At 42.0% G+C, this 27,199-nt stretch overlaps 1 protein-coding gene across 2 annotated transcripts in view; it reads right to left on the bottom strand.

Moving 5' to 3' along the window:
• Window positions 1-8,151: 8,151 nt before the first annotated feature.
• DCLK3 (doublecortin like kinase 3) overlaps window positions 8,152-27,199 on the bottom strand; it is a 37,728-nt gene continuing 18,680 nt past the window's right edge. Inside the window, exons 3-6 of one of the 2 annotated variants that reach the window (XR_006288884.1) lie at window positions 17,650-17,782; window positions 16,561-16,728; window positions 13,391-15,783; window positions 8,152-13,054 (exon numbers count right to left, since the gene is read on the bottom strand). Coding sequence is in view for 1 of the 2 variants with exons in the window: in XM_007057224.4 (XP_007057286.2) it covers window positions 15,587-15,783; window positions 16,561-16,728; window positions 17,650-17,782 (498 nt within the window). In the remaining variant the exon portion in view is untranslated. Of the gene's footprint in view, window positions 15,784-16,560; window positions 16,729-17,649; window positions 17,783-27,199 lie in introns of both variants that reach the window. The other variant, XM_007057224.4, reaches the window with a different exon arrangement.

Genomic DNA, 27,199 nt, shown 5'->3' with positions numbered 1-27,199 from the left:
ACACCATGCAATTAAAAAGATAAACACATTCCATTTCAATGGTTACATCACTATTATTCCAACAGATGTTTTTTCCCAGCTGTCAACCACCACAGAGCCTGTCTTTACAAATTTTACCATGGTAGATGCAAAATGAGGGAGACCCTAAAGCAGGGGTAGGCAACGTATGGCACGCATGCCAAAGGCAGCACGCAAGCTGATTTTCAGTGGAACTCACACTGCCTGGGTCCTGGCCACCAGTCCGGGGGGCTCTGCATTTTAATTTAATTTTAAATGAAGTTTCTTAAACATTTTAAAAACCTTATTTACTTTACATACAACAATCATTTAGTTCTATATTATAGACTTATAGAAAGAGACCTTCTAAAAACATTAAAATGTAGTACTGGCACGCGAAACCTTACATTAGAGTGAATAAATGAAGACTCGGCACACCACTTCTGAAAGGCTGCCAACCCCTGCCCTAAAACTATCTATCTCATTTTAAAGTTCTTCTGAGAAGTTGATTGGTTTGTTTAAAAATCCTGTGTGCGTTATTTATATGAGTATAAGAAATTAGTCATCTCTAAAGTGATATCTGTTTTAAAAACATGATACTATTACTTGTCTTTTTGTTGACATAAATTATATTAATGTCACAATATGTAAAGCAGTAATTTTCTTTTATGCTACCATGGCTTTCCTAATAGCAGTCCTTCCTAAACATATTCTTTCATTATGTCATGTTTTCAAGATGCACTTGGCAATGTGAAACTTGTCAGATTGAATGTACAGCCCTATCTATTTTTAATGGCATGTTTACAGGTTCTAGCATGAAAAAACAGTTTACCTGTAGCAATAGAATGGATATCATGTGCTGCTCACTTTCAGTATGAATTTTCAAATCATAAACATGCCTTGCAATTTTCAGTACTTATGTCTCTGGAGAAGAAATTAGTAGTCTTCAGTTTGTAAGATGTCATTTACTATGTTTGTACACCTGCAAGCAATCGGAGTCCAATCTGGCTGGCATCTAGGTGCTATCATAATATTAACACTGAATAAATAATAATAATAATGTTCATTTTTTTAAAAGACCTGACAACCAATTTTCCTGACTTTTTCCTGCACTATTAGACTAGGAGTCAGGGACCAGGCTTCAACTCCCAGCTCTACCACAGACTTGCTTTGGAATTTGGGCAAGTCACTTAATCTCTCTATGCCTCATTTTCCAAGTCTCTAGCATTAGAATTATCACACTTATTCACCTAAGAAAAGCACTCCTCAGATAACATTGCCATAAAAGCGCTAATACCGGAGAGCATTATTCCCCAATACAGATGCCTCAAGCCGCTTTTTAGAATGCCCCATGCTGCTTCACAGTGTGACGTAGGATAGGAGCTGCACAAAGAAAGGATCCATTCAGGTCAGACAATAAGCTTCAACCTGGAAATTGCATCTACCCTAACTCTGGTGATGTAACAGGAAACATACATTTGGGCACAAATGTCAATCCTGCTGCGTGGCTGATTCCATAATGCCCTGGAAAACTCCCATAATCCCACTGGTGCTTGCTTACCATCTGAGGAAGTAACCTGGACACCTGATTGCAGTGTAGCTGTAGCCATGTCAGACTCAGGATATTAGAGACAAGGTGGATGAGGTAATCCATGGTCCAATAAAAGATTGTCATTTGTAATACTGTAGTGTACAGAATTCAGCTGACCATGGATCTCCACATCTCCCCAGATAGCCACCAGTGCCTGCGTATTGTTAAGAGCTGTGGCAAAGCACAACACTACATACTTTGAGTGCTATCTACTGGCCCGTTAGCTATTAACTAATGATTTACATCTATAGAGAGCTCTCAGCCTCAAGCCAGCTGATAGTACACTTGTATGATGGCTGTCAAGGTTCCTCCCCCACTCTGAACTCTAGGGTACAGATGTGGGGACCTGCATGAAAAAAACCTCCTAAGCTTATCTTTACCAGCTTAGGTCAAAACTTCCCCAAGGTACAAAATATTCCACCCTTTGTCCTTGGATTGGCCGCTACCACCACCAAACAAATACTGGTTACTGGGGAAGAGCTGTTTGGACACGTCTTTCCCCCCAAAATACTTCCCAAAACCTTGCACCCCACTTCCTGGACAAGGTTTGGTAAAAAGCCTCACCAATTTGCATAGGTGACCACAGACCCAAACCCTTGGATCTGAGAACAATGAAAAAGCATTCAGTTTTCTTACAAAAAGACCTTTAATAGAAATAGAAGTAAATAGAAATAAAAAAAAAGATCCCCCCTGTAAAGTCAGGATAGTAGATACCTTACAGGGTAATTAGATTCAAAACATAGAGAATCCCTCTAGGCAAAAAACCTTAAGTTACAAAAAAGATACACAGACAGAAATAGTTATTCTATTCAGCACAATTCTTTTCTCAGCCATTTAAAGAAATCATAATCTAACGCATACCTAGCTAGATTACTTACTAAAAGTTCTAAGGCTTCATTCCTGGTCTATCCCCGGCAAAGACAAAATATAGACAGACACACATACACTTTGTTTCTCTCACTCCTCCCAGCTTTTGAAAGTATCTTGTCTCCTCATTGGTCATTTTGGTCAGGTGCCAGCGAGGTTACCTTTAGCTTCTTAACCCTTTACAGGTGAGAGATTTCCTCTGGCCAGGAGGGATTTTACAGGGGTTTACCCTTCCCTTTATATTTATGACAATGGCATTCTTCTGTGATACATAGACGTAAGCATCTATTTTTTTCTTATAATGTAGGCTCAAATGACCAGTACAGAATCTTTGGGCCTTCACTTTCAGACAGTGCACCCTCTCGCCATCCCTTTCCCTTGGTAACAGCTCTCTCTAGCTCTCCTTGCTACATGCAAGTGTAAAAGTATAATTAGCCAGGCCAAAAAAGAATGTGAAGACCAACTAGTAAAAGACACAAAAACTAACAGCAAAAAAAAAAAAAAAAAAATTAAATCATCAGAAGCAGGAAGCCTGCCAGACAACCAGTGCGGCCACTAGATGATCAAGTGCTAAAGGAGCATTCACGGCAGAGAAGATCATTGCTACTTCTGGGGGAATTCTGCACAGAAAATTAAAAATTCTGCACACTATTTTAAAATTCTGCAAAATTCTGCATATTTTATTAGTCAAAATAACACAATATAATCATGCCAGTGTCAATTATATTGGTAATTTATTGTCAACAAGTATGTCTATAACAATACAGAGAATAAAAAAGATTCAGGAAATGTTTTTTGACAAATAGGTTCCTTACTAGGCATATTAATATAGAACTTTGAGTAATAATTCATTTAAACTACAATACAGAAATGTATTTCCCCCACTCCTCAGAAGCAGTGCAAAGGCTTGGGGGAGAAGGGTAACGGAGAAGCTGAGGGAGAGGGAAGCAATTACTAGGAAGAAGCATGGGAGTGAACCTGGAGGGTTAGTAGGGGAAGTATGAAACAGATTTTTTTGGGGGGAAGGGATTGTTAGGGAGTTGGGGAGCCTCACCCATGCAGACCCTGGCTGATCCCTAGCCTCTTTCATTCAGTCAGTCACATCTGCCCCAGTCCCCATGTGTGCCTGAACCTCCATTCTCCATTCAACCAAGCACATCTGTACATGTTGCCTTGTGGCCTTGCACCTCCACTCTCCCCTGTCCCACATGTTCCCCTGTATTCTCACTCAGCCAGGCATAGCTGCCCCTGTCTCCATGTATCTGTGCACCCTCCTCCCCCTGTCCCTATGTATCCCTATACCCCCATTCTCCCCATGTGGCCCTGCACACCTACTCCCATTCAGCCCCTGGCTCAATGCTATCACCCCACTAGCTTCTGTGCCCCCATCCCAATCTGTTCCCTCCACTAGCCCTTCTGAACCCCAGCCTGTGTGACCCCCCCCAGCAGCCCTGTGTGCCAAACTCTGCTTATCCCCGCCCCTCCCATAGCCTGTGCCTCCTCACCTGTCCCTGCAGACAGGGAGCTGTGAGAAAAAACAACCTCTCCCTCTCCGCTGGTGGCTGCTCCAGGCCGTGAGCCCACTGTCCTCTCTTCTGACACAACCTGGTGGGCGAAAGGTGTAATTACACTTCCCTTTGCCTCCCCATCAGAAGCAATTATGCTGGGGGGGGAGGCCGAGCGAATCTGTGAGGAACATTAATGCTGTGCTTGTGCAGTGGTGCAGAATTCCCACAGGAATACACTGTGGAGAAGCTAAATGAATTCTCTGCATCAGTCTTCACTGATGAAGATGTAAAGGAGATTCCCGCACCTGAGCCGTTCTTTTTATGTGACAAATCTGAGGAACTGTCCCGGACTGAGTGTCAAGGTTCCTTCCCCTCTCTGAACTGTAGGTAGGGTACAGATGTGGGGACCTGCATGAAAGACCGCCAAAGCTTATTCTGACCAGCTTAGGTTAAAAACTTCCTCAAGGTACAAACTTTGCCTTGTCCTTGAACCCTATGCTGCCACCACGAAGCATGTTAAACAAAAGAACAGGGAAAGAGCCCACTTGGAGATGTCTTCCCCCCAAATATCCCCCCAAGCCCTACACCCCCTTTCCTGGGGAAGGCTTGATAAAAATCCTCACCAATTTGCATAGGTGAACACAGACCCAAACCCTTGGATCTTAAGAACAATGAAAAAGCAATCAGGTTCTTAAAAGAAGAATTTTAATTAAAGAAAAAGTAAAAGAATTGCCTCTGTAAAATCAGGATGGTAAATACCTTACAGGGTAATCAGATTCAAAACATAGAGAATCCCTCTAGGCAAAACCTTAACTTACAAAAAACAAAAACAGGAATATACATTCTATTCAGCACAGCTTATTTACCAGCCATTTAAACAAACGAAAATCTAACGCATTTCTAGCTAGATTGCTTACTAACTTTTTACAGGAGTTCTGAAGAGCATTCCTGATCTGGTCCCGGCAAAAGCATCACACAGAGAGACAGACCCTTTGTTTCTCCCCCCGCCCCCCCGCACCTGCCCCTGCCCCTGCCCTCCAGCTTTTAAAGTATCTTGTCTCCTCATTGGTCATTTTGGTCAGGTGCCAGTGAGGTTATCTTAGCTTCTTAATCTTTTACAGGTGAAGGGGTTTTGCCTCTGGTCAGGAGGGATTTTATAGTTCTGTATACAGAAAGGTGGTTACTCTTCCCTTAATATTTATGACACTGAGGTTTTGGAACAAACTGATAAATTAAGCAGTAATAAGTCTCCAGGACCAGATGGCATTCACCCAATAATACTGAAGGAACTCCAATATGAAATTGCAGAACTACTTAACCGTGGCATGTAACCTATTGCTTACATCGTCCTCTGTACCAGATGACTGCAGGATAGCGAATGTAACACCGATTTTTTAAAAAAGCTCCAGAGAAGATCCTGGCAATTACAGGCCCTTAACTCTAACATCAGTACCAGGCAAATTGGTTGAAACTATAGTAAAGAACAGAATTATCAGACATATAGACGAACACGATATGTTGGAGAAGAGTCAACATGACTTTTGTAAATGGGAAATCCTCACCAACCTATTATAATTCTTTGAGGGTGTCATCAAGCATGTGGACAAGGGTGATCCAGTTGGTATAATGTATTTGGACTTTCAGAAAGTCTTTGACAAGGTCCAACACCAAAGGCTCTTAAAGAAAGTAAGCAGTCATGGAAGAGGAGGAAAGGTCCTCTCATTGATCAGTATATGGTTAAAACATAGGAAACAAAGGGTAGGAATAAATGGTCTGTTTTCACCATGGAAAGTAGTAAATAACAGGGTCCCCCCAAGGATATGAACCGGGACCAGTGCTGTTCAATATATTCATAAATGACATGGAAAAGGGGATAAATACTGAGGTGACCCAGTTTGTAGATGATAATAAAGTAAAGTATTCAAGATAGTTAAGACTAGAGCGACTGTGAAGAGTTACATAACACTGGGTGACCAGGCAACAAAATGGCAATTGAAATTCAATGTTGATAAATGCAAAGTAATGCATACTGGGAAACATAATCCAAACTATACATACAAAATGATGCGTTCTAAATTAGCTCTTACCACTCAAGAAAGAGATCTCGGCGGCATCGTGAATAGTTCTCTGAAAACATTTGCTCAGTGTGCAGCGGCAGTCAAAAAAGCTAACAGACTGTTCTGAACCATTAAGAAAGGGATAGATAATAAGACAGAAAATATCATAATGCCACTATATAAATCCATGGGTATGCCCACACCTTGAATACTACGTGCAGTTCTGGTCACCCCATCTCTATAAAGATACACTAGAACTGGAAAAGGCACAGAGAAGGACAACAAAAATGAGTAGGAGCATGGAACAGCTTCCATAGGAGAGATTAAAAGACTAGTACTGTTCATCTTAGAGAAGAGATGACTAACGGGAGATATGATAGAGGTCTATAAAATCATGAATGGTGAGGAGAAAGGGAGTAAGTGTTATTTAGCCCTTCACATAACACAAGAATCTGGGTCACCCATTGAAATTAATAGGCAGCAGGTTTAAAACAAACATAAGGAAGTACTTGAGTGATCCATCCTATCGTCCAGTCCCAGCTTCTGGCGGTCAGAGATTGAGGGACACCCAGAACATGAGGTTGCATTGAAGGTTCCTCTAAGGTGCGTGCCTGCGCGGCCACGCAGAAGGCCACCAAGAACTGTGCACTTAATGAGCAGAGCCGCGCAGGCGTTCACACTGCACTCAGGGGTGTGGCCACAGGTGGGCCTGGAAGATGAGGTGAGGTGAGGAATAGGGAGGAGGTGGGTGCAGTGGGGTGAGGTGGGGATGTTGATGGGGGAGCTTGGAGCATGCAGGGCTGCGGCAATTCCCCGAGCCCCAGGGCTGTCGCAGGGTGAGATGCCTCTCCCTCCCAACCCTGGAGCTGCTGTGGGGAGAGACACCTCTTCTTCAACCCCAGCCCCGAGCTGCTGTGGAAGGGAGAGACGCCTTTCCCCCTGGCCTCAGCCCCGGAACTGCTGTGGCAGGGAGAGACGCTCTCCCCCAACCCCAGCCCTGGAGCTGCTGCAGTGGGAAGAGATGCTCTCCCCCAGCCCAGGAGCTGCTACAGGGAGAGAGGACTGAGGGGAGTTCTCTATCCTCACCGCAGCCCTAGGGCAGCCTGCACCCCAAACCCTTCATCCCTGGCCCCACCCCAGAGCCCACACCCCCAGCCGGGGCCCACACCCCCTGCACACCAACCCTGAGACACCTCCCACACTCCAAATTCCTCAGCCCCAACCCCACCACACATCACCTTCATATTGGTTCACATAACAAAATTAATTTCGCACATGGATGGGAAAAATTAGAGGGAACATTGGTTACATCCTTGACCATTTTGGTTTAAACCACTGATGGGCCTATCCTCCAGAAACTTATTTAATTCTTTTTTGAATCCAATTATACTTTTGGTTTTCATAACATCCCATGGCAATGAGTTCCATGGGTTGACTGTACATTGTGTGAAGTACTTCCTTTTGTTTGTTTCAAAACTTTGCCACCTCACCATGTACCCCTCTTTCCAGACATTTTTGAATATGTTGACCACCACTGGTTGCAGTACAGATCCTTGGCATGCAAACTCCTCAGCTGACCTAAAAGATGCCATCCTAAATGTTTAAGGAGTGTCATTGCATAAAACTAGGGTCAGCTATATAGCGGTGTGACCATTAAAAAAAAAATTAGAAATCTCAGATTCATTCTCCTGCCTTCAGTGGTTTTGTGTGTAGAGCTTTGTTCATCATTTCCTGCATCCCTTCTAAAGTTCAGCATGGTATCTGGATGCTAGGTTCAGCACATTTTTGTTTAACAACCTTCCCACCCCTTTTCCATAAACTTGTGTTTTTGTCTTTCTTAAGGGCTTGTTATTACATTTTAGTACCCTTGAGTATTGCCTGAGAGAGTTATGAAGCCATTTAAAATTAAATTCCAATGAAATCCTTACTTGGTTGAATCATTATTCAGACTTATTTACATGGTGGAGAGGTTTCAGTTTTATTTCTTTTTTTAGGACTCCCTCCAACCCCCAATTCTGTTGTCCGGGAGTGATGACCCAGATGGGAGAATATTAGGGTTGCTATGGTACATACTCAAAACCACTTTTCCACAGACACATGTAGAAATAACTGGGGAACAAACACTGGAAAGTTACACACAAGGAAACACATTTTTTATTTTACTCATTAAAGATTCGTTCGCCTCGTTTACAGCATTGATTTACTTCAAGAAAATAAAGACATCTTGGAAAAAGTAAAGAGTTTTTTCGCATTTTCATCCCCTGTGCTTGCCTGTCTTCATGTTCTCCTTTTCTTTTGTTTAGCTGTTACTTCACAAGGGCCACCATTTTTAAAATAGGTGCAAGGTGCACACCAACAGAGTTACTGCATATTTGGTGAGTTTCTATATGTGCAACATGCATGCATGTGTTTTTGCAGGCTACCACTGCTTCTGTGTTTGAAAGTTGGCCCACAATGTATCCTACACTCATGAGTATGTAGACATTAGCATATCCTATTCGGGTCTGCTTCCAATATTGGCCAATATCAGATGATAGGGAAGACAATAAACAAAAACAACGAACCTGGCCAGTTCAGTGCCATACATAAAGTGGGTGCAAGGGTGGATTTTATCTGAGCCCAGCAGGTGAAAAGCTTATGCTCTGTAGTTAATTAAAGTTGTCAACATCTCAACCCCTATATCTACAAACGTTTACGGTCACAAAATTATACCTTCCTTTTAACAATTCAGTAACAGAATTTGCTTGGTAATGGGCTGCTGTAATGAATTCCACAGACTGCTGATCCACTCTGTAATTACAAGTCTCTCTAGAAAAACTGTCTTCATTACTGAAACTTTTGAGATTAAATATTTTTCAGAAAGTTTTGTGCTGAAATCTTTCCAGAGACAGGCCTTCTGAAGGGACACCAACAATCGTATTCTAAGAGGCATCATTGCCTCACAGCAATAATAATAGGACCATCTTTCATTTAAGACATGACACTCCTCCAGCAATCAAACCTAGCATCCAGTACAGTACAGCTATCCACAAAGGACTTAGGAAATAGTTTGTAATAGATCCTAAATGTTTCTCCCAATCAATATAGTCCGGTTGAATTTTTCCATTGGGCAGATATTCCCACTACTTTACTGCAGAAGCCCTTTTATTTCTAAATTAAGCTGCACTGATCTAATTTAGTACTTAGAGATAACCTTAATGCTCCAGAAATTAGTTCTTTACTTACATCCCTATTTATCACAATCAGCCCTGACGGCAGCACACAATGTACTTTTTTTCCTGTTCTGAACCATTTCCTTTTTAATGATTAAAACTAACTTTCTGCACTATCCAAGCAGTTTCTGAAGTGCCAGTGCAGGTTTTATTTGCATGTAAATAAAATCTCTGTTTTGTAATGCAAGGCTGACACAGTGAACCAGTAGACTGGATGTTACAAGAAATCACCCCTTCCCTTCCCAACGAATAGCATCTGGTTGTGACGATTTTAAAAGCATATTTCAGTAAAATATTGCCAGACTGGGACTTTATTAGCAACGCAGGAAACATAACTATATTCAGCTGTTAAGATCAAAGCATTAAGCCACAGTCGTAATTAGCCCTCTGTACGCACCACTAAAATGCAATACTGCACTGTTATAAATTAGAGTGATTGCTATAAAAAGGCCACTATTTGATAACAGATACCACACAGCTATTCCTAGTTGAATAGTAGGGAAGCTGTGGTATCGCAGGTATCATGTTACAGTAAATGTGGACACATGCTGATTTTAAATGGCAACCACTTTATCACAGGCATTCACTGGCTATAGAGAAAGCCTTTGACTTCTGTAACTTCTTAATATGCCATCAATATATTATATACATTTCTATTTATGCTGTTTCAGGTACAGGAGTACTGATGCTGAAGACCTGTAGGAAAACTGTACTTTTCAATGTCAGAACTGAAATATACATGAACAGCTGAAAAAATGAGTCCTTTTGAAGAAGGAGTTTCTGTAATAATTGTCAACCTTACTTATAATTGCTTGTTTCCTCAAGCAAAGTAAATACATTTTTAAATAAATAAATTAGAATTTTAAGAAATGAATATATGACATTTCAGTGAATTGCTATGTACATGCGGTTTTAATGGAAATAGCTTCAGTTGTCATGCTTGCTTGCAGGAACAAAATGTTCAATGGACATGATTAGTTGTGGCACTGAAATAAGGACACTATTGGAACTAATTTATGCCCCTATACTGAAAATATGTACATATCTGCTTTGCTTTACTACTGTGAGTAGCCTCCATTGAAATCAATGAAGTGATTGTAGTTTGAAGTTAGGCATGTGTGTGTTTGTATGACCAGGGCCTTAGAATGGGTCTTTCCCAGTGAAAATGAAGACACACATTACACCTGGAAGTGCCAGCATCAGACTTTTTAAACATATGTTTTCAAAACTGATAAAAAAAAAGTATTGTTAGAAAACCCATACACTTACAGCCAGTACTTGTAATATAGTAAATTAGAAAACATGATATACAGTGTTCTCATGCTAAAGTTTATATCCCAGTGTCAGTTGGAATAATCGTACAATTTCATCCTACCTGTAAATTGGTCTTATTATAGGACCAACAGTACTGATACAGATGCCAAAACATTGTCATGGCCCACACTCCTCTGAGAAGTCCATGACACAACCCTGTAGAATTCTACTGCTGGATTTGCATAGGACAGAAAATTGACACCAAAAGAAGTTTCAGGAGAAATCTAGGAGGCAAGAGAAAGGAACTCTAGAAAGGAAGGATGTACACTGGTGGATTCATGCCTTTGAGAAGATCAATTTACAGACAGAATAAACTTGTCACATTCCCAGGCAGACTGCATCTATCAATCTGAATTCTGGACACTGGGGAAAGGCAAGCAGTAGGCAATTTTTCCTTCTCAGTGGAACCACCAGTCAGACCAGAGTTTGAGGGTGATTCTCCATAAGTCCTTACATTACCTTGCAATCAAGGCTACCTCAGCAGAGGGGTGGAAAACCTACCTCATAATGTCTGATGAAGGAGTATACCAAGGACCAGCTGGTGGCTTTCAAGGTTTCTGATTATGACTCTGTTCTGAGGCACCCATAAAGTAGATATATAACAAATAGCACTCAGATGAGGAAAGATAACCCAGTGGTGAGGGCATTAGCCTAGGATTTAGGAAAGCTAGGTTCAAGTCCCTGTTGTGCTGCAGACTTCCGGTGGGGCCTTGTACAAACCAGTTAGGACTAGATTTTTAAAGTTATGTAGGTGCCTAACTCCCTTGATTTCAAGGAAGTTGGGTGCCTAAGCACGTTCCTGATAGGAACCTATCTGCATCTTTAGTCTCTCTGGGCCTCAGTTACCCATCTGTAAATACTTCTCTACCTCAGAAGGTTGTTGTGAGGATAAATACATTAAAGATTGTGAGATAATGAGATATTACAGTAATGGAGACATGTAAATATCTAAGGTAGATAAATTAGAGACTTAGGACCCAAGTAAGGCAATGCTATGTTTTTGTTCAGGTGGAAGTGGGACTTGCCCTTTGTGGACAAAAAGAGGAGGTGGTCTGGGGAAAACTTAATTAAGAATTTAATCAGCAAAGAGAATTGTAGCAATGGAAAGAGTTGAGAGCTCACTGCGTCTATGAGTCATGGTAACTGCCACCAAAAGTAAAGTTTGGATTTAGCCTTCAACATTATAGCATATGAGGTGAGAAAAATGCAATATTAACCACATCAGCTTAAAGGAAAGAAACATGCTTTTGCTTGTCGCCCTCCTGAATTTGATAAAAGTATCTAGCAAACCCCATTACTAGATCCCCCCCCCCCACTTTTTAGGGAGATGCCATTGATTTCCACAGCATCTGGAATACAGAATCCTATTTCATCCTTAACTTTTCTTTTTAAAAGGGTCTTTCCTGGATTTTTCCTGTTCAGTATTCAGAATCATAAGGACACTGGTAATTAGTTTTAATATTTATTCTAATAGAATAGTCTGGCAGTATGAGCAGAGGAAGACAAGGAGGAAAGAGAAATTTCACTCTCTCAGGAAGATGAAGAGGAAAAGTGAGAACAAGATCTCAATGCGGGCTTTAGTCTTCTATTGCTTTTGGCTATTTTCCTGTGTGGTTTGGGGTTTGCTTGTTTTTTGTTTGTTTGGTTTAGGTTTTTTTGCTTTGCTGAGGCAAAGAAACTGGCTCACGATGGGCCAAATCTAAGGGAAAGGTGACTCAACCTCAGGGAACCAAAGGAGGGAGAAGGGGTGATCGGAGGAGATTGCTGAATGGTGGGAGGGAAAAGTAAAAAAAAAAAAAAAAAAAAGAAGACATGCAAGTGGGGAAAAGCTCCCTCTAATGAACATATCCATATAGAGGAACATTTGGGTTCTATGCACCATAAAGATTGGGTCTGGATTGGAAGGTCTTGGAATAGGAAGGGGAATGCTTTAGAAGAGATAGTATTAGATGGGGGAGGGTTGCGAGCCCTCAAGACTGAGGGGCTTTCACAGATTGCCTGCCTTTGCTAGCTTTCTTTGCTAGCTGAATCCTCCTCCACTTGTTAAATGTCAGCATGAGCAGGGGATCCTTGGTGGTACTGGGCAAGCGAAACATTCTGGCCCCCTGCAGAGTCATTGCTTCAAGCTCTTGGATTAGACCACTCTAGGTCTCTGAATCCACAGAACTGGCGAGTGTAGAGCTGCAGAGACTGGGCCCTGGAAGCAGGGGAAGAAAAGAAAAGAAGAGAAAAGAAAAGAATAGCTAAAAGGGAAGGGAAAGGACAAGGTGAAATCCCCGAGGAGCACCAAGATGCTTCCTAAACATCTCAATTGAGGCAGACGATTGGAATCCATGGCCGAGCGTCTCCTTTTGTCCTGTGCAAGACCAATGGTAAAACTCTTCAGTGCTTCCTTCATAGTGTTGTGTATTAGCATTCCCTTCCATAACTGCATAGTCCAGAGCCAGGACTGAAGGAGACCTTGCAATGACATTAGGCAGTATAGGCTGTGTTTAGTCAGTCTGGTATCTAGAGAGCCAGAGAGAATGACAAGAACCTGTCCTTGTAGCAGCAGAAATAAGAATCTCTTTTATATTAATCACTAGTGCGTCCTGCCTCTTCAGTACCATAAAGCTGTTACACACAATTTCTTAAAGGTGATCAGACAACCCGGTAGTCTGAAATCCAAACTGGCAGATTCACTGCACCTAAAAATGTGACTTCAAGCTTATTCTTATATTAAAATATCAAGTAAATTAAGAGAATTGCAATATTTGATTTTGATATTGCAAGTTAGAAGTTGTGTTTTCCAATAGCTTCCTGTCAAAGAATTAATAAGTTTACAGAGGGAAAATTATTACTCACACACAATTACCACACAAGGCCTCCGGAATACCGGGGCTCTTTATGGGCCTGACTCAGGAAGGCACTTACACACGTGCTTAAACCCATCCGTGTTCAGGAAAGCACTTGAGCCCGTGCTTTACTTCTTTCCCAAAAAGAGATGCTTTCCTTAATCAGAGCCTAGACACAAATGTACAGCATATCAATTAAATATAATTACTGGCACAGTTTAAAGGTCTGAGAGTTCTGATTAGTAGTTGAATTCCACAGCAACCTTTAATTCAGTAAGTATTAAACATAAGCCAGTTCAACTTGATCATAAGTACTGAAGGTGCAATTCTTCTCTCTGGCCGCTTACCAGATCTCAACTCTGACATCTTGCTGCAGAATGCTTTGTTAGAATGGACACGTGATGCAACACCTTTCATTTTCCTGGCAGTCCAATCAGTTTAAACTTTCAGCTTAAAAAAATATTCTAGTCCTTATGGTTACTAAAATATCCTTCTGATTAATAAACAATACAACATTGTTTTACTGTATCTACAGACAAAAATACTGAAACAATAGCTCTGAGTGTGCCCCCTTCCTCTCAATGAGCTATTAACTCAACGCTAATATTAATAAACATTTTAAATGTCAATATTATTAACTGTGAGCTGTTGGACAATTTTACCACACAGACAACAAACGTGCTTGTTGATTTTGGTTGGATAACAAATAACTCAGGTATACAAAAGATATATTAGGTCAGACTCATTCCCTGGACCAGATTTTTCCTGACAGAATTTTTTTTTCCACTTTGTCCAGTCCAGTTTTAAATAACTCACAAAATGAAGATTTTTCCACTTCCCTTGGGAGACTTTCCCATAGAATAATAGCAACTATTTTCCTGAGTTTAGTTTTTATTTAATTTCATCCCATTATTCATACTTATAGACTAGCCGAGTAAAACACCAGGGAAGGGGGGCATAAGCCACCAGGGGAAGGTGGCAAGAGGAAGGAGGGCAGCAACAGACACCAGAAGAGTCAAAAGACGATTAAGCAGCCACCATGTTGAGAGAAGGGAAAAGATCAGGGAAGGGGCTAAGGAGAGTTTAAAAGAGTCCCACAACTTTTTCCCCTCTTGAAGCACATGAGAATACTGGAATCCACCAGTGTGGATCTGAGAGGAGAAATCTGATCTTGAAAAAATACTGAGTAACTGTTCTCCACACTCCACCTCATAAAAGAGAGCCAGAGTTCCCACAGAAATTGCTCATGTTCCTGGACTTTTTGTTCCCAGAGAAGGAAAAAAGAGACTCCTCAGCAGCATATAGCAAAATGTTACAACAGTCTTGCAAAGCTGCCATGAAAAATTACCAGCCATGACATCCTTCCTCTCTCTCAAGAGCCAATATAGAAACATAGGAATTGCATACCATAACAGACCAATGGTCCCCTCTACTTCTCTGTCTCTGAGAATGACCAAGGAAGGATGTTTCCTAATACCTAATACAATAAAATAGCTAATTGGGTAACTAATTTTGTAAGACTGCAAGGATTTTTATTCCCTCATACATACTTAGGTGTTCACATGATAAGACAAATCACAGAGGTTTGAGTTGACCTTATAATATAGCACCCCACTGCTGAAAGAAGAGGGGTTCAAATTTTTCTCTACCTGGATCAACTCACCACTATTTATACTGAATACAAGTAGCTTGCATCATATTTAATGTAACTTATAGCTAAAGGATATGTTCCTTTATATTTTGTTTACTTATCATTTCTGTCACTAGCAGTAACTGGTATAAAGGCTCGGTCTAGAAGTTAAGTGCAGGGTGTGTACATACATATACATATTACCATAACAAGGTGCCTTAAACACAAAACTTTTGGCAGCTTCCATACAAAATGAGTACAGAAAACACTCTGTAATCATTACTGATGTTAACTGCAAAAGCAACTACTTTTAATCTATAAAAGAGAAACAGTTTGTAACATAAAGGCCCAGTTCAGTGTTTTAAAAAAAGGACACCTGTAGACCTATCCAGTGCCCACTGAAGTCAGTGGAAAGACTCAGTCACTTCAGTGGGAGCTGGACCAGGCCCTGGAAATCCAGTACTTCCCCAGATTCTCAAAATCTAAAAAAGGTCAGGTAACAATAACAACAAGCTATGGGCCCAATTCATTTAGGAAAGGAAAAAACAAAGAGGACTAAATTAACAAGAAAGCGTTTCATGTATTGTCATCTACAACTCCCTTCCTGCGCTGGCTCCGAAAGTGGCGCTCGATATTTATTGTCACTTCCCTCTGCAGGTTTCTGCTGTTGGTTTTTCCAGCTGTTCTGATCCAGGGATGCTGAAGAACTTGTTGAGCCGTGTAGCGCTTTAGAGGATCTATCACCAATAGCCTGGTTATCAGATCTTTCGCTGCTATTTCATGCCAAAAAAAATAGAAGAAGGGGGAAAAAAGTACAGTGTGATTATGTGGATGGCCTGATGTCCAGTTACAACCAAATAAAACATTATCTCTATTTTCTTACTACTTTTGTCATAACAATATGTATGACTATCACTGAGTCAGTGCAGTGACTGGAATCAGAATTTAATGCCATGAGGTGACATATCCCTAATATGACTTTTGGCATCCCCACTGTCCCCCAGGAGAAGCCAGGAGGGCAGAGACAAAGGGCAAATTTCCAAACTAGGGGATTTAATCTGCAAGGCACTAGAAGAGGACAAGCGGTTGAGGGAGCTTCTGGCTGCTGGGTCTGGTTACTTGGTGCCGGGCCTGTAGAAGAACAGAGTTCTATGTGCATGCTTAAGACTAAAGGCACTGCTGAACAAAGGTTTTCAAAAGAGATACTGCAGACAGATAAAGTACTAAACTGGATAAGGAATCCCATTGACTTCAATGGGGCCATGGTGTCACCCTTGGACATTATCCTTGTGTGTCTTTTTGCACAGACCTTCAGACTCTAACATCACCAAATGTACTGCTTTGATGCCTTATTTGTGGACACATTTATAGCCAAACTGCAGAAAAACCCCTTGCTCTTCAGAAAGGGAAGTATATTCAATTTAAATGTATCAGATCTGATTTTCATACACACAGCTGTTGATATGAACTGAGGACTAAAGTCATGTTTTAAAAAATACTGCAACAGAGTCCGTCAGATCCTGAAGTAGGTTATAAGTAATGAATCTTACCACCCGAAATACTGTCCCAGTACGGTGAAAGGAATTCATAATGACCCAGCTGTATGATTTGAAACAGTTCTTCCTGATCTCGCTCCTGACTTCGGAAAGGAGGGAAGCCACACAGCAGAATATAGAGTATCACACCAGTAGCCCACATATCTACTTCCAGTCCATAGCCTAGGGAAAAGAAAGGAAAATACCATTTTTCATACCACAGGTTAAAATCCTCTTACCAAAAAGACCTTTTGGAGACGAAACTCATACTTGCAAGGAACTGCCGGCTTCATATTACATTCTTTAAGAAACACAGCTTTGCCCGCTGTTCAGAAAGTCAATTTACTGATCAAGAGTGGTGAACGGAAGAAGAAGTGACCAAGGCACCTCTTGATAAACTGTGTACTACACTACACTATCCTTTTATAATAATAGTCCTTCCATAGCATCTTTCCTCTTCAAACAGTGTCAGTGTCACGAGTGTCATTTATAGCTTAAATGAAAAAATGCAGCATACATTTAAAAAATACCCTTGTAAACTAGTTCTTTTTAGATTCACATTCCCTTCCACAAGCAGTAAACTGATCCCAAGTTTCCTTTGTAATTCTGTATGACTAGAGATGCGTGAGTCTGCTCTACAAAACAAGAACCGTAAAAGGCACACTCATGCCCTGAGCCAAACTGAACCCCAAACCTTTTCCAGGTTTGAATCTATTTGGATAAGAAACTCCTCAAATCTTCCTTCTCTCTCTTGATCTTCCAATATGTTGGGTTGTTGCTTAGTGTGACCATTCAGGTTCACTGCCTTCTCTTGCACTGATGGGACTGTAAGGTTGTAGGGGCTTCGACCATGGGGTAGAAGAAAACAGGAATCTTCAGTGAGTAACACCAAAACAATTCTTCTTTCTTTATATAATTTTAACAAACATAATCTATGCTAGTTTGATTCTTGTCAACTGAGAAGAATATACATTTTAGTATTAATACATTAATAATAGAAAGGTTAGTGAGGTTTCTTTAGTGACAAGCAATGCACAGAAATATTTTATGAATAGAAAAGGCAGATTAATTGTTTGATTTTTTAAAAACAGATATTATATTCACCCTTCTCAGCAAGTATTTCAGGGGCAACATATGTTGGTGTTCCACACACAGTAAATATGGGTTTTGTAACCTTCTTTGCAAGGCCAAAATCTGCTAGTTTCAACGTAGTAGATTTATCTGCATTATGCTGAACCTGTACCAAAACAAAACCAAAACCAAAACAGATCTTTAATCCAATGGTGTTTGAGGGACAGAAGCAAATGAACAGATTAAATTCAGGATGGGGATAAACAGAGAGGATAAAATCTTTAGCCCAACAGTAACAAATTCAAGTTAGCCAAAATGAAGAAAAATCAACATACCAATAAACAAGAGCAGTCTGTACATTCAGAAAGTCAAAAAGACAATGAACATTTTCAGAAGGAAAGGCTATAAATGAAAAAGAAAACTCACTCTTCTATAAATTGTGTTACTCAGCAATTTCCAAGGAAAAAACAAGTGGTGTGGCAGGTATGAATAAAGACGAAATTGTTCTTGTTTCAGACAGAGATTTCAATGTTAATTTACCCACCATCACCACCTTTGGAAACTAAATGCTTCACAAAGAAAAAAAGCTGTGGGGTTCTTTCACACTCGTAACACTTCTGGTCACATCAGTGTTGCACAGGTATTTCAGATAAGGTATCAACTTTGTCGTAGCACTGCAAACTGATTCCCCTCAACTTGATTCATTTATATGGCACTATTAAGGGTTTTCAAAACCCTAAAATTTGCACATTATTCTGCCCAAATCTGTACTCTACATCCTGTTATGCAAATGGATATTGGTGAGGTTGAACACAGGAATAATATAGAAAGGATAGAAGGGAAGGACCCTGATTCTGGAGCGTTCTTCTCATCGCTATAGATCATTGGCAGATTACATCTCTGATATCCCTCTGGAAAATATTCAAAATGTACCTTCCATTCTAGTTTTGTTAGTACAGATATTTAATATTAATTTTTTTTAAAACCATAATTAAAGAAACATTACATTTGAGAAACCAAAGTACTAGAAAGTCCAGCAACAGAAAAATGCTATTGAGTATATAAATATTCTTAATATTAGTACTTAGTATTCGTATTAAATTTTTAAAAGAAAACTAATCATGTCTTTGCTTTGAAAGAGAAAGTGTTAGCCTCTATCAAAATAGGAAACAAAGAAATGTGACTAACTTTTCTGCAAAAAATCCAGCAAAATCCAGAGAAATCTGGACTTCACAGGTTTTAAAGGGATAAGTTAGAATGTGAGATGCCAAGCACACCTCACACCCTGTAATCACAGCTTGAGATAGCCAAAAATTCAAGATGGTCCTTGTAACAAAACAACTGAGGGAACAGATGGGATGAGGTCGGCTATCCCATATGCACTACCCAGTCAAAGTACATTTGTATTCATTGCAAAAATTATAAACATAGCAATGCTCCCGGAATCCATTAAAGCAAAACTTTTTTTAAAAAAGACATTTTCAATTCAAAAAAGAAAATAAGGTCTGTATTAATAATATAGTTAAGAAAAAATCCATACTACTCTTTAGTAATGCACACCCAAACCTGCCGGGGTTTTTTAAGAATTAGTCAACTTCCCTGATGACATTTTGTATTCTAATTTCTCAGCAGCACAGCTGACAAAATGCAAAAAACATTATTATTTATACAAAGGTAGCAACCACAGTTTTCTAGAGCATTGTCTATACATAGAGCAGTGGTGGGCAACCTGCGGCCCGCATCCGCTGGTGGGCCGCCAGACTGTTTGTTTACATTTTCACGGCTGCCCGCAGCTCCCAGGGGCTGCAGTTCGCCATTCCTGGCCAATGGGAGCTGCAGGAAGCGGCACGAGCCTGGCCACCACTTCCTGCAGCTCCCGTTGGCCAGGAACAGTGAACTGCAGCCACTGGGAGCTGCGGGCAGCCACACAAATGTAAACAAACGGTCTGGCAGCCCGCCAGCAGATTACCCTGATGGGCGGAAGGTTGCCCACCACTGGAAACTCAGTCCAGGTTACCTAACAGAGCTCACACTCGAAGAATACAAGCAACAAATCAAGATGGATACAAGGATACAACTGAAGTACATAAAGTCTTTATGTACACTGTGTATGTATGTGTCACCTGTATCTGGATATCTATGTATACCTATGTACATATACACAGAACAGTTTGCAAATATTTAATAAATGCATATCAAATATACCTAACTACCACTCAAACCCTGCAAATTATCTTATTAAGAAATAAATAAAAGTGAAATTCTCACATCCTCATTTACAAACTTGGGGACATTGGCCCCAGTCCTGCAATGAGTTCCATGCAGGCAGACTGCCGCTCCTGTGCAGAACCCCGCTCAACTCAATGAGAAGTGCATGGGTACCACCCATGCTGAATGCTTTACTGTATTTTCTCTTTTCTCAACCAATCTTCAACTCTACTCTCTCATTACAACACAAGGTGGCGATGGTGCACCACCTGTTATTTCAGAACACCACCAATTTGTTTTCCTTTCACATAGCAGCGAAATAAGTAGGAATACTAAACATCTTTGACATATTTTATGGCTGTGTAACAAACACACCTTTCAAAGAAAGTGCTGTAAATTGTTGGGCTGCTTGGAGGCCCCAACCACATAGTGATATACTAGCTCATTGTGCCTGGAAACAATTTAAAAGCCAGCCAGGTGGGGCGGCTACCACTGCTCCACACAGTCCTTTTATCCCTGTCCTTATCTCTCTCTCTCTGCTATAGAGCCTTTCATCAGGCAGCAGAAAAGCAAGTAGACTTCCCCTACACAAATGTTTATGCACTCCGGTAGAATAAATTACTTGTCAATCTCTTTTTCCTTCTGAGGTCAAAGTATATTTAGTGATGTGACAGAGATCCATAGCTCCACAGCCTACTTGAGCTGAAAACCGACTGCCTCTCCCAAACCGACAGCGTATGTTCCACGGAACAAAGTACAATCTTGCCAACAAAACAAGGTGGTTAGTGCTGCCACCATCATAGTTAGGGGTTTCTAACGCATCCATCACTGTGCACCCATATTCTTTCTATTATCAAGCCACTATTTGACTTGGAAGGAACATTGCAGCAGCGGATCCTCTTTTCCCCCTCTCCATTACCCTGATCACAGCTACTCCTGCTCCTTTTCTCTGGCCATGTCTACACTATGAAGCTGAGCCATGTTTAACAGGAGGTGTCAAATACTGCTCCTCTTACACCCCTTCAACTGGAATTAAACAGGCGTCTTGTTTTTGTGGGACAGAGTCAACCACACTCAACATCCGTGGTAGTGAAGTTTGCTTGCTCAACATCGAAGTTTAGCTCAGCTGACTGAGTTAGTTGCTCAGAGAGAGACAGAGCAGCTGCATTCACCTGTTGTTGAGCATATTTGGTTTCTGTAGTGCAGCCACAGCCCTTACGCCTCCCAGTTCTGCTGCACTGAGTGTGGAAGGAGCTGGCAGACAGAGGAGTAAAAAAAACAAAAACAATGAGAGCAAATGACTGCTGAAAAAATTGCCACTGGTAGGTGGAGGGCAACACTAAATGGGGAAAAAAATAGTTTTCCTCATCATAGAATCATAGAAGATTAGAGGTGGAAGAGACCTTGGGAGGTCATCTAGTCCAACCCCCTGCTCAAGACAGGACCAACACCAACTAAGTCATCCCAGCCAGGACTTTGTCAAGCCAGGCCTTAAAAACCTCTAAGGATGGAGATTCCACCCCCTCCCTAGGTAACCCATTCCAGTGCTTCACCACGCTCCTAGTGAAATAGTTTTTCCTAATATCCAACCTAGACCTCCCCCACTGCAACTTTCAACCACTGCTCCTTGTTCTGTCATCTGCCACCACTGAGAACAGTCCAGCTCCATCCTCTTTGGAACCCCCTTCAGATAGCTGAAGGCTGCTACCAAATCCCCCCTCACTCTTCTCTTCTGCAGACTAAATAAACCCAGTTCTCTCCTCATAAGTCATGTGCCCCAGCCCCCTAATCATTTTCGTTGCCCTCCGGTGGATTCTCTCTAATTTGTCCATATCCTTTCTGTAGTGGCGGGCCCAAAACTAGATGCAATGCTCCAGATGTGGCCTCACCAGTGCCGAATAGAGGGGAATAATCACTTCCCTCCATGTGCTGGCAATGCTCCTACTAATGCAGCCCAATATGCCGTTAGCCTTCTTGGGAATAAGGGCACACTGTTGACTCATACCCAGCTTCTCGTCCACTGTAATCCCCAGGTCCTTTTCTGCAAAACTGCCGCTTAGCCAGTCAGTCCCCAAACTATAGCAGTGCATGGGATTCTTCTGTTCTAAGTGCACTTGTCCTTGTTAAACCTCATCAGATTTCTTTTGGCCCAATCCTCCGATTTGTCTAGGTCACTCTGGATCCTATCCCTACCCTCCAGCATATCTACCTCTCCCCCAAGCTTAGTGTCATCCACAAACTTGCTGAGGGTACAATCCATCCCATCATCCAGATCATTAATGAAGATGTTGAACAAAAATGGACCCAGGACCGACCCCTGGGGCACTCCGCTTGGTACCGGCTGCCAACTAGACATTGAGCCGTTGATCACTACCCGTTGAGCCCGACGATCTAGTGAGCTTTCTATCCATCTTATAGTCCATTCATCCAATCCATACTTTTTCAACTTGCTGGCAAAAATACCGTGGGAGACCGTATCAAAATCTTTGCTAAAGTATATCACGTCCACCGCTTTCCCCATATCCACAGAACCAGTTATCTCATCATAGAAGGCAATCAGGTTGGTCAGGCATGACTTGCCCTTGGTGAATCCGTGTTGACTCTTCCTGATCACCTTCCTCTCCTCCAAGTGCTTCAAAATGGTTTCCTTGAGGACCTGCTCCATGGGTTTTCCGGGGACTGAGGTGAGGCTGACCGGTCTGTAGTTCCCCAGATTCTCCTTCTTCCCTTTTTAAAAGATGGACACTATATTTGCCTTTTTTCCAATCATCCAGGATCTCCCCAGAGCACCACAAGTTTTCAAAGATAATGGCCAATCGCTCTGCAATCGCATCAGCGAAGTCCCTCAGCACCCTCGGATGCATTGTATCCGGCCCCATGGACTTGTGCATGTCCAGCTTTTCTAAATAGTTCTTAACCTGTTCTTTCACCACTGAGGGCTGCTCACCTCCTCCCCATACTGTGCTGCCCAGTGCAGCAGTCTGGAAGCTAACCTTGTCTGTGAAGACTGAGGCAAAAAAAGTGTTGAGTACTTCAGCTTTTTCCACATCATCAGTCACTAGGTTGCCTCCCCCATTCAGTAAGGGTCCCACACTTTCCCTGACCTTCTTCTTGTTGCTCACGTGCCTGTAGAAACCCTTCTTGTTACCCTTCACATCCCTTGCTAGTTGCAACTCCAATTGCGCTTTGGCCTTCCTGATTACACCCCTGCATGCTCAAACAATATTTTTACACTCCTCCCTAGTCATCTGTCCAATCTTCCACTTCTTGTAGGCTTCTTTTGTGTGTTTAAGCTCACTGAAGATTTCCCTGTTAAGCCAAGCTGGTCACCTGCCATATTTGATATTCTTTCTGTACATTGGGATGGTTTGTTCCTGTGCCCTCAATAAGGCTTCTTTAAAATACTGCCAGGTCTCCTGGATGCCTTTCCCCTTCATATTAGCCTCCCAGGGGATCCTGCCCATCCCTGAGGGAATCAAAGTCTGCTTTTCTGAGGTCTAGAGTCTGTATTCTGCTGCTCTCCTTTCTTCCTTTTGTCAGGATCCTGAACTCTACCATCTCATGGTCACTGCTGCCCAGGTTGCCACCCACTTCTACTTCCCCTACAAATTATTCCCTGTTTGCGAGCACCAGGTCAAGAAGCAAGCACGGTCCCTAGTTGGTTCCTCCAGCACTTGCACCAGGAAGTTGTTCCCAACACTCTACAAAAACTTCCTGGATTGTCCATGCACTGCTGTACTGCTCTCCCAGCAGATGTCAGGGTGATTGAAGTCCCCCATGAGAACCAGGGCTTGTGATCTGGAAACTTCTGTTAGTGGTCCAAAGAAAGCCTCATCTAGAAAGAAGAAAGGCTCCTGGTCTGGTGGTCTATAGCAGATGCCCACCACGACATCACCCTTGTTGCTCTCGCCTCTAAACTTAACCCGAAGACTCTCAACAGGCTTCTCCAGCTTCACACTGGAGCTCTGAGCAATCATACTGCTCTCTTACGAACAGTGCAACTCCTCCGCCTTTTCTCCCCCGCCTGTCCTTCCTGAACAGTTTATACCCATCCATGAAAGTGATCCAATCACGTGAGTTACCCCACCAAGTCTCTGTTATTCTAATCACATCATAGTTCCTTGACTGTACCAGGACTTCCAATTCTTCCTGCTTGTTTCCCAGGCTTCTTGCGTTCGTGTACAGGCACCTAAAATAACTAGCCGATTGCCCTACTTTCTCAGCATGAATCAGGAGGCCTCCCCTCTTGCACCCTCCTCCTTGCACCCTCCGCCTTGCACCCTCCGCCCGGTGTCTCACTTCCCCACTTACCTCAGGGCTTAGGTCTCCATCCCCCAGCAAACCTAGTTTAAAGCCCTCCTCACCAGGTTAGCAAGCCTGCCTGTGAAGATGCTCTTCCCTCTCTTTGTTAGCTGGATCCCATCTCTCCCTAGCAATCCTTCTTCCTGGAACAACATCCCATGGTCAAAGAATCTCTGACACCACCTGTGCAACCATACGTTTACTTCCACAATTCGATGGTCCCTACCTGGGCTTTTTCCTTCAACCGGGAGGATGGACGAAAACACGACTTATGCCTCAAACTCCTTTATCCCTCTTCTCAGAGCCACATACTCTGCAGTGACCTGCTCAAGGTCATTCTTGGCAGTATCATTCGTGCCCACATGGAGAAGTAGGAAGGGGTAGCAGTCCGAGGGCATGATCAGTCTCAGCAAAAAGGCACTCTGCACATCCTGAATTCTAGCTCCAAGCAAACAGCACACTTCTCAAGTTTCCTAGTCTGGACAGCAGATGGATGATTCTGTCCCTCCGCTTGGGAGTGGTGGTCATGGAACCCCCATCCCTAGGACAATGCATCCCATTCCAGTCGATGGGGTCTCCCCTTCTGATCCCTTCCCTCAGATGACTCTTCCAAACCATTCTCCGTCATAGTACCTGTGCAGACAGCCTGAAAACAGTTTCTTACCTCTATCTCACTGGGGGTACATGGGTTCTCCTCTTTCTTCTTCTGGAGGTCACATGCTGCCAATTTTCTTCCCTGGGCTACATTGCCTTCTCTGATTCTTCAGCATGCTGTGCCTGCAGTACCAAAACACTGACTTCTATCCAGAAAGTCTTCATTTTCTCTGCAACGTAGGGTTGATACTTAGGTCTCTCGTCCTTTAATCTTCTCTTCCAATATGGAGACCAGCTTGCACTTTGTACAGATGAAGTAACTTCTATCCTCTGGGATAAAGACAAACATGACACATCCTGTGCAGGTTCCAACAGCTGATCGCTCATTATCCATATTGTCTTCCTTCTAAGAGCCTCTTCAGATATCATATTTACTGCTCATAGAATCCTGAAAAGGCAAAAACTCTGTGGGAACTCCCCTAGGCGAACTCCCTCTCTTTGCTTCTCCTTGGTTCACAGCTCACTCCGTTCGTAGTTGGCTCGTTTTTTATAAGGCTGCTGGCTCGAAGCAGTTGCCCCGGCTCAAAGCCTTCCCTCCAATCAACGACTCAAGGCCCACCTGGAAAAAAGCACTCCCAATTCACACTTTTCAAACAACCAACCACATGGTCAAACAGTCACACTTTTCAAACAAACAACCACACCTCCCATTCCCGAAGTCCTGGAAGTTGTCAGGGAATCCAGTATGAGGACAGGCTCTGATAGTCAAGGAGAAAACGGAAACACTGTAGGGTTCCAACACCCGCAGCAGCACTCTTTGTTTAAACTGATGAGACTCCCCTCCCCAGGACCCATTCCACACCCCATTACCTGCCAAATGCATATGACAATGGGATGAGACCATTAGCTTGGGTTTGACATTTGTCATTGCTAGTCTTCAATTGACAGCACTTTAAGATTACTGGGAGCAGTCCCTCCTAAGCCATTTTTTCAGTCTGTCTGAGCACTCAGGGAAACAGTACTACAATGGGTCACATTAAAAGGTCAGAAAGTTAAAAACTATTTCTTGAATGTATTGTGTTTATAAAGGTGCTTATTGGATAGCACATAGGTGCCTTACAAAAACCACCCCCACCAAGCATTATAATTAGAAATAAAGATCAATCGGCCCAAATAGCATATCAATCAAAAACTAAGGTTCCACCATAAGGACAAATGCAAGACCCAAGAGACAAGCAAGTTCCTGGTTAACATGAAGAATGGGAAAAGAAAGGGGCTTGGCAACTAAAGAAAAAGGAAAGCAAAAACAACAAAATGACAGCTGACATTCTGCAGAACCTGACAGGTTAATAACAAAGTTTAAACTCCCTGACAGATTAATAACAAAGTTTAAGCTCAGCAACAGCACAGTTCAAGACATTTATGCGTGAAAGGACAGGTCAGCCTCTCTGCTTCATTCAGACTTTGTCCTCTCTGCCAAGACTGCCAACAAGGGGACTAATTAGTGCCAGTTGTGGTTGCAGTTTTTGAGATGTGGAGCATAAATTCATTTCCTACAGACTGACAAGCAACCATCACTGTAACTGTAAAAGTTTAAGAACTATATATTTAAAAAATAGCCATGACCTCAATTTCAGCTCCTTCCATAATACCCCTATGTATAATACTTCTTTTAACATTGAGTTTTAAAATATTGTGGCCACTATGGATTTGTTTGTTTGTTTGTTTAAAAGGAATTTTTCCTTTTTCCTTGCAAGGCTTTCATAAATATGAGAATTTCAAACAGCCTTTTACAGCAGTATCTACAAATACACAAAACAATACTGGAGGTTCCTAAACTCATTTGTATTAATAGCCCATTCAACCTCTTGAATGTGATATGATTGATATACCCAGTTACAACCAGCTGAGGTGGTTTTCCATCTGTGGTTTTCCATCTGGTCAGAATTTTGGAATATTGGTGAATTCCAATTGGTGAAGAGTACAAAATGCATGACCAGCAAGACAGTATCTATTATAGGTATTCAGCCACGTAACAGTAGAAGGCCTCTAAAACACAATTTTGTAAACAGCTATTTCTCATTAGCTTTAAATATCCATGCTCTAATCCGAACAAATATCTGCTGAACATTAGGCAAGTTTCTCTTCATAAAATCTTCTGTATCCCATTGTACCTTATCTGTATGCAACAGGGTGGCCAACATGAACATGTTAATCCTGTAAATGTTCACTAGGAGACAGATTCTCCATTACTTTGCACCTTGTGTAGTAATTTATACCAGTACAAAGTGGGTGTAAAGTGCCAGAAAATCTTCGCACTGGGATAAGTACCTACACACACGCAGGGAAATGAAGTATCAAGCCCCAAGTATTTTACCAGCATTGATGTAATTCTGGTAAAGTTTGGAGGAAGGGTCAAAACCTGGTTCATAATGGAAAACTAGCTTCAGAAAGAGTGCACTTGAATTCTGAGCCTTTC

The sequence above is a fragment of the Chelonia mydas genome, chromosome 2, assembly GCF_015237465.2.
Source record: "Chelonia mydas isolate rCheMyd1 chromosome 2, rCheMyd1.pri.v2, whole genome shotgun sequence".
Lineage (NCBI taxonomy): Eukaryota > Metazoa > Chordata > Testudines > Cheloniidae > Chelonia > Chelonia mydas.
The sequence above is the reverse complement of the archived record's forward strand: the minus strand, read 5'-3'. Positions and strand labels throughout refer to the sequence as shown.